General features: G+C 42.7%; 1 protein-coding gene across 4 annotated transcripts in view; it reads right to left on the reverse strand.

The window, feature by feature from the left end:
* Positions 1 to 12061, reverse strand: part of LOC119466020 (protein EFR3 homolog B) — a 31419-nt gene that overhangs the window by 2528 nt on the left and 16830 nt on the right. For all 4 annotated transcript variants that reach the window (XM_037726507.2, XM_049657613.1, XM_037726505.2 and 1 more), the window contains 5 exons: positions 8987 to 9211; positions 7626 to 7757; positions 6233 to 6425; positions 2624 to 2712; positions 1375 to 1536 (listed from right to left, as the gene is read on the reverse strand). In XM_037726507.2, coding sequence (XP_037582435.1) covers positions 1375 to 1536; positions 2624 to 2712; positions 6233 to 6425; positions 7626 to 7757; positions 8987 to 9211 — 801 coding nt within the window. The remainder of the gene's footprint in view (positions 1 to 1374; positions 1537 to 2623; positions 2713 to 6232; positions 6426 to 7625; positions 7758 to 8986; positions 9212 to 12061) is intronic.

The raw sequence follows: 12061 nt of genomic DNA on the forward strand, positions 1-12061 counted from the left end.
GTCAAAGATTGTTCAACGTTTCTTCAGAGGAAACGATTGCTTGTATGCGAAAGAAGTGAGGGTGAAACTTCTTGCTCATTGTGTTATGGTAATGTCACAGAGTTTACTGTATTTTTGTGCATTTTCATTCCTTTTGGTACAAGAAATATCTGTAAAAGCTGTTAGGTTCAGTTCTTGTTTATTTTTGTACACCATGTAATGCACCTTTTTAGAGCAAATCGTTCGGTAGCCTTGACTAGGTATTAACACAATGCAAGATACAGGAACTGGAGTAACTAATAGTGCTTGAACAAGGTTTGTCGACGGAGACAACATTTTGAAAAGAGGACTCGTCTTGGTCAGGGCAACAACTGCTTTCCTTGACAGCACTTGCGTAGCTCACTCTCCCCCAATGGAGGATCAGAATAAGAAGGTGCATAAGTAGTATGAGGGAAGCCAGAATATTCAGAAAAGGGAAGTCTTTAGTTGTCATAATGAGGTAAAGGGTGGAGGGGGGTACTGCTGCTGGTTCGTGCAAGAAGTAGAGGTAACAAAAAAGGGAAAAGAATGTTGACATGTGCGCAGGCATTGTCAATTCAATGCGCTTACCATATTTATTTGAATCTACGCCAGTGTCAATTCCAAGCTGACCCCAGCTATATAATTGCTACCAAGGTAAGCAGTTGTTGCCCTGATGAAGACAAGTTCATTTCCCATTGGCTCCTGCGACATCCCTTTTTCAACCACTGCTCATCACATTTTCTCCATATTTCTGCTATCCTCAATCTAAATGGGCCAAAAATATTGAAGTGGTGTTGCTGTTAATCTATCACCATTATGTCCCTTTTGGCATATCAAGTCTACGCTCAAAGTAGGATTGAACCTGTTCACAGTTTAGGAGTGTAATCCATCATTTTAGCTTACCTTAATATTCCTGTTCTGCGTCCATGTAAACACCAGATCTGCTTATCAATTAAGTTAACCAGGCTATTGTCATTCTTCATTACATTAAACCTCCAAGGCAATCTATTGCAAGCACCTTTACACTTTTCCTTCAGAATATTGCCTCAGTAACTAGAAAAATATGCAAGGTATAAGCTAGTATGCAAATAGTAGACAAGAAAAATATACATCACAATATTTATGAAATTCTAGCCACAACATTCCCACGCTGCCCAGCAGAAACAATGCAATAGCTTGGTATAACACGTGTGCGTGCATGCATGAATACAGACAGAGGGAGAGAAAAAGATTGCCTGCAAGAAGTAAAATAATGTGCAGACAATTTTACTCTGCACCAGTAAATGGGGATTTGAGAAACACAAGAGGTACATTTGACTCAATGCTATGGAATCAGGTTGCAACATAGTATCAAAATGTGGTTGATGACAGTACCTGGTGGTGCTGCTGTGCACTTGACAGCAGCTCGAGGAAGGGTGTGCTGCGGAACCGCTCAAGCACCTTGTAGCGCTGCTCCTCGGCCACCTGTTGTGTGTCCATCGGCTCCTGCATCATCTTCTTCAGGGCCTCCACCGTTATCTCCTCCTCGGGATGCTTCTGCGTGAAACACGGGGCACTCTGTTAGACGGTGCCTTCCCCACAGAGAGACATGCGCTGCTATTATCGCCACCACAAGCACTGACAGGCAAGTATGCAGAACAAATTAGTTCCAGCCTGGAAAAAATCGTAAGTGGGGGGGAGCCACCTCCTCACTTTGGCCACCTCAGTCACTAATTCCGTGACCTTACAGTCTCATGTAACCAACCAACAACCAACTATACCTAGCTCTAGCATATGTTTCATTTTGCTATGCTTTAGTATTCCACTCTGCCTGCAAGCAAATAATTGCAAACAAAATGCGCACAAGAAACAGCGCCTAAGGTGAGAAGTCAGTTTGCTGTCTTGATGGAAGCCTTGTCAAGTGAACAAATATGAATGGAAAGAAAGACAAATGTATTTAAATAGGGTAATTTCATACAGCATTAGCATATTTAGTTTGGAACTCAGCACTTGTGTCTGTCTTCACTACCTTGGCACTGCTTACAAGATATCAATGAGGTCCTGCAGTGCATTTAGTGTTGATATACAATACCTGTATCTTTCTGGTGGTTTCATGCAAACCAATAAACCTGAAAAGCAGCTCGCACATTGCACATTCCTTGCCAAATTAAGACGTAAGCAAGTGGTCTTGTGGAAGTTTTCAAACCACTAGGTACACAATACAGATAGTATACCTGAGCATGGAAATTGTTTTTCATGTGGACTATAACAATACACTTGGAACAGAATAAATACTATACGTCGTCGATCATTCACAGATTGACAATCAAGGAGCTAATCCTTTTCATGCCACTTAAATTACTGACAATGATATGGAACCAATCTTTATCAAAATTGATGCAAGAAGTCCGAGGCAAAATGAAAACACTTTCATTGTTTCAACTCAGCTAAGAAAAAGTCAGCTCTTGAACATAAACACGTCAGAAGTCTTGCCTTGCATAATTTACAGACAGCATGGCAAATAGCAGGTGCATTTTACTAACCTGCATAGACTGGACATCGATAACATATAAGAGTTTCATAGCAACGTTAGCTAGTGTCTGCATATCGAGGATGCAAAAGCATATTAAACGAGCATGCTTACTCGAATGAAGCCAGGAGAGGAGTTGACACTGGCCACTTCAATGTTGTTTGAGTTCAGGTCGCTCACGCTCCGCGTTACGTTGGCCTCCCCTGCACACATGTCAAGCAGTCATCCAACATGAAAGCACAATCGCATACAGTCGTGTGCTTGCAGTGTTACAGCCACATAAGTGTTCTCTGGTTTTGATAACTACGACAAAAACACATCAGCTACTTCAGTTTTTTATTTTATTTACAGTACCTTACAGGCCCCGTGAAGGGAGCATTGAGTAAGAGGGGTGGGAGGTTACAGAAACAGTTTTTAAAGCAGGAACACGATACACCAACTTATAAACATATTAAAATATACGAGTTGTAATTATAGCAAACAAATTATCGATATACAGAAAACCAAGAAATACGCAGTCATATTACATTAGATTAGTTCCATGCCCTCGCACTTGCCAGAGGTATTAAAATGAAGGACCAATCTCAAATAGTTTTTGAAGCAACACAGACGCCCATCAAAGATATCACAACGAGAATATCTCCTAGTTATTTTCTAAAGGAATACTGGCAATGGATGCAATTTTTACAATTTAGAGTTGTCAAAGAATCCCATCTTTGGACTGGACTGCATTACACACACACACAAAAATAGACTAGTAACTGTCTATACATTTTCCAAACAATGCATGCCAGACGGTAAGTATCAGCTACCCTTGCAACACCCATTTAGTATTTCACCGGCAGTTACAGCAGGGACATGACATGAACTGCAGAATATGTTTCATAATCAAACATAAATGTCTACCTGACACTTTGAAATACTTTTTTTCTTTGAACTGCTGATGAACTGGTGCCGTTATATATTTAATAGTGGACTGTATTATAAACTTCGTAAAAACAGTCAGAACCAGACTGCACAAAGGAATGAACGTAGTCATGTACTCCAGTGAAACTGCAGTATGCGCAAATAAACAAATATTAAGAAGTAAATATCAATGTTGGTAACTTTTTGGACAAAGTCACCAGGTCCTTGCCTAAAACACTATTTTTAGCAAGCAGTCATGAAGTGATGATGGTGTAATGACTTGCTTGAAATATTGCCTATTTTATGTTTTAATTGTTCCTAGATGTTTTCCATATTAAAAAAAAATATTTAGCTTTAAATAAGTTACATTCTGCAATGGTAGAAGGTGGTCACGTTTGATTTTATCACTAGCTCCGGCTCGTTCAGCCATCTGCTTTTTTGCTATTCAATGCGTGACTTGATGTAGCAGTATAGTGGACGAATGAGTAACCTGAAGCAAGTGCCAAAATGTCATGATGTTCTGCTCCCATATGACCACCTTCTACATCATGACACAAACACCTCCTGCGAAACGAACCCAAGAATGGCTTGTAGAAAAGCTACTATACAGTTAAACCTGCTTATAACGAACCTCCATATAACGAATTCCTGGATATATTGAAGTTTTTCTATTCCCCGCTGTTACTCCATAGAAGCACATGTATTTCAGACCTCTACGTAACGAAGTGGCAGCGGGAGAACCCCTCGAAATAACGAATTTTCCCCGCCGACAACCTAGAGATTTCGCCCCAAATTTTGTCATTTTTGCACGAGCAGCAACCAGAAGCACCTTCTCCGCCGCGACGGAATGTGAAGCGGCGGCGTCGTGCTTGGCGCGCTCGAATTCACAGTGACTTCGAGGCGAGACCGAGCGCACGTGTGTGTGCGTGCAAGCGTGCGCGAGGCAGGCCTGCATCCCTCGACCCGGCGATCTTGCCGCCGCGGGCGTGACCTTTCCCCCTCCCTTCATTCAAACCTGATCCCGTCGCTTGCTGCAGCTGGCGTAGCCCGCCAAGCCGGCACTCTCCTTTTCCAGTTGATGTTGCCGAAGAAAAAAAAAAAAAAACTTTTTTTTTTTCAACGCGCTGGCAGCGCCACTCTTTGGTTACTGCGCAAGTCTCTGCGCTTCACTTCACTAACCTGACACTAGGTGACACTATACGAAGCTATGACGCCATCGTGTCGCTCGCTCTTTGTTTCCGATGCCTCGCGCTTGTGCGAAACGACACGCATCCAGTACCTCGTGTGACATTCCAAGGATGAGTGCTTCGATGAAGAAACGCAAGGAAAACGGGTGCGCGTTACAATCGAGGGCGCGTTAGAATCGAGTAAATACGATAAGCGTTTCTTGTTCGAATTTTCATGCCGAACCTGCATATAACGAAATCCTCTTTATAACGAAGTTTTTCGGGAATTTGTCAATTTCGTTATATATCCAGGTTTAACTGTAGTAAATTATTTAGGGTGATCTGACGATTGCCAGTACCTACTCTAAGGTTTTGAGCTTGAATACCGTATTTACTCGCATAATAGACGCACTTTCTTTCCCGGAAAATATGCGCAAAGTTGGGGGGTGCGTTTATTATGCGGGGTAAAATTTTGAGAGATTTTTTTTTTTTCTGCGGTCACCTCTTTCTGAAAAAGTCGCAGTTTCACCCGAAAGGCGAACCATCGATTGCGATAGCAAATGCGTAGACAGATATACAAAGTAAGGGTATTAGTTTTATCAGCCGTGTAAACTTGCAAAGTAATTTAACCAGCATGGTGTCAGCGCGCACAGGCAAACATGAACCAATCACACTCGATGACCGCGGACACTCACTGTCGAAACGCTGGCGTGAGGAAGCACACAGCAACAGTGAGCGAAGTGACCTTCGTGCCGTGTATGGCTTCAACGCAAACTGAGCGGTAATTGTGGAGCACACACAAAGGTAAATCCGCCGTCGCACCTAGACTCAGCCCCCGATGCAGATCGCTTTCAAGATAGGGCGCGCGCGGCCGCGCAATGTGTTGTTGCTGCGCCGCCTCCCTCCCTCCCCTCCCACCAGCGCCATGCGCACGACGAAATACAGCACGTTGCCTCCCCGCTTTCCTCCCTTGAACGCGGAAGATAGAGTCGAGATCGTCGGCACCGATGGCAAAAATATGCCTGAAGTGTCCATATCGCAATAAAAGTAGGAGACACACAGTACGATTCGGCTCCCGATACGGCGTCCGATACAATAGTACCTGCCGGACGCCATATTGGATGCCGAATCGTACTGTGTCTCTCCTACTTCACAGCAGCAAGTTCAAGGTGCGTTTATTATGCGGGAGAAAAAAAATCCAAATTTTGACGGCTAAAGTTGGGGGTGCGTTCATTATGCAAGTGCGTTCATTACGCGAGTAAATACGGTACCTTCATTTAACGCTAAGAATGAAAAGTAGAAAATGTCATGTTAGAACTGCTTCAGATGTAAGTGAGCAAACATTCAAGGCTGCTGGCGCAACAGCTGTGGCTTGGTGTGGTGGAAACAGAAGGTAAGAAAGGTGCAAGAAAACATTGTCCCAAACATTGCTTCGTTGGAGATTGGGCCACGATTCTGCAACATTGCACAAGTCTGACTTTCTTCAGTGTTATGTCAGGAAGCTATTATGCTATCAGAAAGCTGCTATGGACACTGGATTCTAAGTGACAAATGCCAACAATGCCGAGAACAGGAATAAAAAAAGGCATGCATCGGGAAAACAGTGGGTGACGATGCCACAAATGTAGAATGTGACAGTGAGGCAACTCACCTCCCGGAACACTGGAGTGACGTGGTGCATACGGGGTAAACAGCTTCGAAGGGTCATGCCCTGTACTACGCAGGGCCTCGGCAACTACGTTACGGTCGAAGAGTGCCTGCTCTGGTACCTGGCCCAGTGGCCCCGTGAGGGGTGGGCCCTGGGGCAACAACTGTGGTGTACGTTCTCTTCGCACCTTGATTACCTGCGGCCACAAGGGGTACATGAACCATCCGCATAAATTGAAATACTGGCAACAATAAAATGAACAGCAGCACCCTTAACATATGATTACTCAAAGGTACAGCTTGGTCTCTTGGTTGGTAAATGGGACGGGCTCAGAAGCCCATCATCCAAGTTGAAACAGCATCACTGTTGCACCTTTTGGCAAATGCAGGGACACAAAGATATGTTTTATTTTATTTTGACTCATTTACAGCTGAATTAATGTATTGCAAGATGAACAATTTCAAATAACAGAAAAAGATCAATGTTGATACAGATGTATTTCTAGGAGCTTTGTAGTATTTTCTCACATGCTGTTACATCCTGGCTTTTTGTACGTCCGCATAGAAAATGAAGCAATGAGGTATCTGATTTTTTTTAGAACAATCTCTGTATGTGTCTGGAACACTTACCATTTCCTTTAAAATTATTAAAATCTCACAGGTTTCATACAGAACTTAAGCGCTTTCTTTTAGCTTTATCCGACTCTCATTTTTTAGTGTAGTATGTTTTTTTTTTCTTTTCTAACTTTTTTTTAAAACTTTAACCGTGTTTCTCTATTTCCTGCATTCTTTTCATCTTCTTGGAAATGGACCCTTTGTAGTTCTCCCTATTATTGTCTAAACTGCAGCCTTGTTCTTATGCATTAAACTGCTGCATTTATTTATTTTTTTTCATTTATGCCTTGTCTTTTAAAACCTGTATTATCATAAACTTTACATGTTGCCATTGTTTGTATTAATAATTCTTGTCATCATGCATAGGAGGTCCCATTTCAGTTTTTAACTACGGGACCTCCTTCTGTATATACTTACCATGTAATTAACCCCGTTTTTGTATTGAATAAACTGATTCTGATTCTGATGTACATTAAATCGGTCTTGAAAGGCATAAACAGCTGCAGGAGTACACATTTGATGCAAATAGGCAACTGCACCATTTTACAATGTTTTTGGCTATGTGCTGTGGTAGATGAACACACTGCTTTGCATGAACAGGCTTAAGTGTTGTGTATTGCAAACGGGGCACCCAGGGCAATAGAAAAGACGCAGGCTTGATGCTGTGTCGTCTTGCATGCCCTGTTTGTGTGTCACATCACGTGACGCAATAGTACCAACTAGCCCGTGAGCCTGTTCTCATGAACAGACTGTGTGGCATGAAAAGCAGTTCACTGTCTCACCTCAGTGACGTGACTGCATAAAGAAGGAATGGAGGTGAGCTGTCCAGCGAGGAACATGAAGGCGGCCACCAGGGCGTACAGGGATGCCATATGGGTGCCACTCATGCTCACCAACCCGCTGCTGGGCAGGTCCTGCATGTGGTACCTAGTTAGGCACTCGCACAGGTCCCACAATATCCATGTTTGTGACATTGCTCCACATCATTCAAGTGACTTCAGTGCAAGCAATGCCTGCCATCTGATAGAAAACCTAATGACAGAACAAATTAAATTCAAGTAGAAAAGTCATTACACTTATAAGGGCTTTATTGAAGCCTATCTAGTGCGTAGAATGAATAATCATCAGCATGGTGAATTAGAGCCTATCACAGTCTTGCAGCTATACCAACTTATATGCTGCCCATTTTAGTTTAAAAACTAACATTGAATGGAACCATTTGTAAGCCTATGTCACTTCAGTCACCAATGTCACTGCCTTCAAGACAAACCCTGATAACAAATACTGTGCCTGCTCTCTACTGTAATTTCTTTCCACTGCTCTCCGTAATTCTTTGGCCTTGGGAGTAAATAAATAAATTAAATAAGTAAATCAGCAAGAAAAAGGAAAGTTACTCCACAGCTAACATCAGAGCACTGCTTGTATGTGTTACTAGTGTGAAATCAAACTGAGCTTTCTTATAAATTTGCGCAGCCTGGGCGAAGCTGTATACTACTAACTAGGTGCGTGCGAATATTCGAAACTTTCAAATAATGAATCGATTAGTGTCCTATTCGATTTGGTTTTCGAATCAAATAGCTACTACTGGTAAATGCGAATATTTTTCATATACTTTTAGAATATTTCTAAACGTCAACTGCACCCCAATAAACAAGAAATGGAGCAAAAGTACAGCAAGTTTTCACCCTTGCAGGCATAGTATAGACATAAAACGTGAGAACTTGCATAGTGGAACAGGCTATGTCACTTAGGTAGCCATACTTTACAGGCTGCACAGCAATCATTCACACTCTCTGAAGAGCCCTGTGCATGCGAAGAAACTACTCGTTAGCTTCTAATGCTCCGTTTGCACTTTTAATAAACGCTTCATAAAGTGCAAAGCAATGAAAGAAACTTGTTAACTTTAAGAAAACTGGAATGTGAACATAGTTTTATATTAATTGTGATAACGGCTATTCATTATTCGAATAGAAAAGTCTACTGGATTCGATTCTGGTACTATTCGATTTGTATGTGATTTGGTCTCAAAAATCACTATTCGCACACAGCTAAGTTTAACTGCAACTTCTGCTGCAGAAATAAAACCATAATAACCTATCACCAGTGAGCTTCACCGGTGAGCAGCAATGTAGTGTACAATCACCTGTATGGCAAACATGAGTCGTAGCAGCTCGATGAGCACATCTTCACTGCCAAGCTCAACACACAGCAGAGCCAATGTTGTGTAGAGGGCCTGGAAGTTTCCAGGCAGGTTGTTAGGCAGCTGAGCATTCTCGTAGATGTGGCTCAGCAAGTCCGGGCCATTCTTCTTCATGAACACTGTGTCCTGCCGCGAGCACTTCTCTACGTGCAGCTCACCCACTGGGTCCTGCACAGTTGCAGTAAGTGTGGTTTGATGTGCAATGGAACTGGCTAACAATTCAAAGAAACTTGTGCAGACTTGCACAGACTTGTGCAGCAACCCAGAACCACATATTACAAGAAAGATCAAGATTCCTTCCACTTCACGAACACAGGAACTTCCAAGTTTCACCTCCGGCTGGTTGCAGATGCCACTGTTTCTCCAGCACTGCAGGAGCTACGACTTGCAAGGTAACCGTGGCTGTGGTTACCTCTTTGGCAACCTTCACCAATCGAGAGAGGATAAACATTGCATTGTCACGCTGCAGTGACTGTGAAGAATTAAACGCTGCCAAAATCCTGAACTAAGCATCTAACCCTTTTTTTGGTGAACTTGTGCCCAGAAGACAAGTAACATTCAAATTACAGTGACAGCGGCGAGCACAGTCATCGGTCATCAAATCTGATCTCGCAGGTCAAGCCAGTCTGTTGTTTACACTTCTCACCATACATTTCAGAGTAGTCACTGGAGCTCGTGTACATTCCAGAATCTACAACACTGTTCCTGATGCATGCTCAATCTGATTGCACATGTCTCTTTTGCCACGCAACTGAAGACAATGTTCATGAAATTTTAGGCACAGTAGGCATACATTGCACCAAAGCGATAACCTGACAACAGCAATAATCCGATGAATTAAAACAATGACATGTGGTAATATTATGGCACAAGTAATCTGAAAATAATTTTTTCGGCTGTGTCATCAACCGTTCTTCTTCTACTGTCCCACCCGTTTGACTAAAATGTAAATACACCATCTAGCCAGGCCTAACAAGATCTGACAGCATTTCTTCTCCATGCTCTGCCGTCTAACTGCACAGTGTCTCAAGTTTGAGGGTGAGCAAATCATAGACTGCGCATAACATATTGTAAGTGGCCTTTTCCTCACACCTACGGCATAAATTGACGCTATAGCATCAACAGGGCAAGTATGGCAAAGAGTCCGACTTTTTTGTCGAGTCACGCCGAATCAGGAGGTGAGAAGAATACAAGGAGAAAAAATGCACAGAATGATTGGCAAACAATTGCCTCTTCTACAATTATTGTTATGTAAAGTTGATGTTTTTACATTTTTGCGAACCTCATAGAATGACTACAGAAACTGACCATATCTGAATTGTAATGATACAGTAAAACCCTGTTAATTTGAACTCTAAGAGGTCCAGAAATTTATTCTAATAAAACGAAGTTTGAACTAAGGAGGGCCCCTTGAAATACAGCGCCCAATCAATTCTGCGGTACACTATGCAAAACGAAAACTGCCACTGGGCTCGCATCGAAAAAGTCATATCTTTCCTCTATTGGTGCGCGACATGTGCTGGAAGAAGCCTAGGTTCTGTATAAAAGCCCAAGTGCGATAGGATCGCACCTCTAGCTAGTTTGCTGTGGGTGTGAGGGAAAATGTGCAAGGGTAAGCCAAGAAGGATGGTGGCTTGATGCGTGCGTACTCTCGCGTGCCCAATGTTGGAGATGACGTGATCATGATTGAGCACGAGGTAATGTTATCATGTGCGCGCTAGGAGGGACGGGGGAACGTGATTAAACGCATGCTCGGGGCTCCTTCCTCCTCTTTTTACGCCGGATGGGAAAAGAGGGTGCACGCTGCTCTGCTTGCTTCGGTTCGGTCTTGGCTTCCAACGGCATTTTTACGGAATGCAACATTTCAGTAGCTAGCAATACATTAAACATTTGCGTTTGGCTAGGGTTTGTCTGAAAAGTGGTGCATAGGAGTGAGGCATTTTTTTAAAAATAACCACTGCATAGTGTTTGGAGTTCGAATTCACAGGAGTATTTCTCTATTGAAATACATAGGACTTTGCCGGGACCAACAGATCAGGATTTCACTGTACCTCAAAACGTTAGCACCCGTGTTATGCATATGGTCACGTTGTATGCACGGTGTCCTAGCTAACTTTAGCCAAGGTTTCAAAATATGCTACAGCACTCTAGAAGGAAGCGACTAAATGCATGTTGTTGGCAACTGTATGGAGAAACTCACACTATTTTTTGTGTTCTGCTTAATTGCATAATTAGTCAAGAATAATTAGCCAACTTTGCAAGTATTAACTTTAGGGCAAAACTTCTAATGAGAAAGTTGTGAAGAGTTCTAAAAACATCCAATTCAGCAGCTTCTAAATTTCAACTTGTTATGTGATCATTTTGTCTGTGTCCTAAAGAAAGCCCGTGAAAGATGGGGGAAAAAAAAAAAAAAAAGCACTTGACATGCCCACTAGTGCACCACGATTGCAGTGCTCTCAAACATGCCATGTATGAATAAGTGGCACATTTCACCTCGCGTGCTGCCGCTAAAAAAGTGACAGGGTGACGATGCAGGTGCGAGCTATGTCATTTGCGCCAGTGATGTGCTTCCCTTGCGATGGTTCATGACAACGATAAGCAGACCAGGCAGCTCAATGCACTATTTGTTCATATGTGGCATGTTCGAGTGCACTCATAGCAAAATGCAAACCTGTTCTTAGAATGACCAAAGTAAAACAAATTTTTCGCCATGGAACAAAGGAACACTGCATGTCACCCAATGAAATACCTTTAGACTGATCCCTAGTGCTACAACGTAGAAAAAAAAATCACCAGCCCTTCCCCTGTCGAGAAAATGGGGGTAAGCAAAGCTTGTCATGTGTGTATCTGACTTTCGTGGTGATTTTCTTTCTCTCTCTTTCTTCATTTCTCTGTCTTTCTCTCTTTCTCTCGTTCTTTCTTTCTCGCTCTCTTTCTTTATTGTCCCTGGTATGTGCCAATGAGCTTGGACCCTTTCTGCACTAAAGCCAGGATCAGCCCACTTTTCAGAGTGACACC

The sequence above is a fragment of the Dermacentor silvarum genome, chromosome 10 (genome assembly GCF_013339745.2).
Source record: "Dermacentor silvarum isolate Dsil-2018 chromosome 10, BIME_Dsil_1.4, whole genome shotgun sequence".
NCBI lineage: Eukaryota > Metazoa > Arthropoda > Arachnida > Ixodida > Ixodidae > Dermacentor > Dermacentor silvarum.